Source organism: Aplysia californica, unplaced genomic scaffold (genome assembly GCF_000002075.1).
Source record: "Aplysia californica isolate F4 #8 unplaced genomic scaffold, AplCal3.0 scaffold00670, whole genome shotgun sequence".
NCBI classification, from domain to species: Eukaryota; Metazoa; Mollusca; class Gastropoda; order Aplysiida; family Aplysiidae; genus Aplysia; species Aplysia californica.
In genome coordinates, this window is record NW_004797940.1 from 75,233 (window position 1) to 76,555 (window position 1,323).

General features: G+C 41.7%; 1 protein-coding gene across 1 annotated transcript in view; it reads left to right on the forward strand.

Moving 5' to 3' along the window:
- The first annotated feature begins 298 nt into the window (after positions 1–298).
- Positions 299–1,323, forward strand: part of LOC101848383 — a 13,278-nt gene continuing 12,253 nt past the window's right edge. The window contains exon 1 of the mRNA XM_013088013.2: positions 299–1,139. Coding sequence (XP_012943467.2) covers positions 1,028–1,139 — 112 coding nt within the window. The 5' untranslated portion in view covers positions 299–1,027. The remainder of the gene's footprint in view (positions 1,140–1,323) is intronic.

Sequence of the window (1,323 nt, forward strand, 5' to 3'; positions counted from 1 at the left end):
ACACACACACACACACACACACACACACACACACACACACACACACACACAACGTCTTAATATGTGTGTACGCGCGTCTGTCACTTCGCGTGTTTGCTTGGGAAGAACCTTCCTCTATAACGATTACCGTTAATCCAAAAGCAGATCCGCCATAGCACCCCTTTCGCCCCGCACGTCCTTACGAAAAATGGTGCCCACTGATTGGCCAACTGTCCTGACCGAGTTTTTAGGGAAACGCCTCCCCTGTCGTCTACTTTCTAAATATAACTTGTTTGTCGTACTTTCGGAGGTCATTATAATCTCCCCCAGCCCCACCGCGCCGCTTCATACATAACGTTTTGCTTCTGTTACGTTGAAAACACGTTGTGGTGTCTTGTGGCTGAATTTCTTGCCCTCTCTGCTTGATTGAATGAGACCGCGGTATCTAGGTGTTTTTAATTCTTCTTCCAAGACGTGTCTGGGACGTTTTATAAAGCTTCGCTGCCACAACCAAGTCAACATTCGACATAACTCGTTACAAGCTGGATGTGCTTCGGTGTCTCTTTGGGACCAAGTTTCTGTTTATGATTGAAATTAGGAGACTGAACTAATTTGACGGTGATTGGATTGCGGTGTGGTTCTAGTTTTGGACCTCCTAGATCTACATCTCAAGACTTCTATTGGGCATCTTTTTAACAGTGCTCAGTAATTCGGTGGTTCATATTTTTTTCACAAAAGTTACAATACTGACCGATATTATTACATACCCAACGTTGTGACAACATACTGGACTGTTCAACAACTGGAAAGGCTGCTGAACTTTTGCTCGTCAAGAAAAGAAAGAAATTTGTCGATTTACTGTTTCCCGTGTTTCCTGTTCATTATCACAGTTCTGTGCTTTGAGATTACACTCGACAAGATCTCAAGAAACAGCTAGTGAAATCAGAGTCAAATAGGAGCCGAAAAGAACTCGTTTAACTGATCCCGACATCTTGATAGATTTGAACTTAAACCTTCTGTGTAAGAGTGTGATGCTCTTTTTTTGAACATGGGTGTGATCAGAGTTATGGATCCCATCCAGCCCTACACCATCTCGCTCGGCGGTGACTTTGAAGGCAACTTTAGACATCAGATTTCATCCGTGGTGGACATGATTATAGGTAACTTTTATAAATTTTATATAGAATCTACTCTATATATGGCATTCTGTCTTGATCGGCTTCATGGTTGGTTAAGCATTGTTTCTTCTGGGTATAATTACAGTATAATGGCAAAAGAAGTAGAGACAAATTCTTATTAAAACTTACAGACAAAGGCAGCAGAAACGCACAAACAAAATAAGTA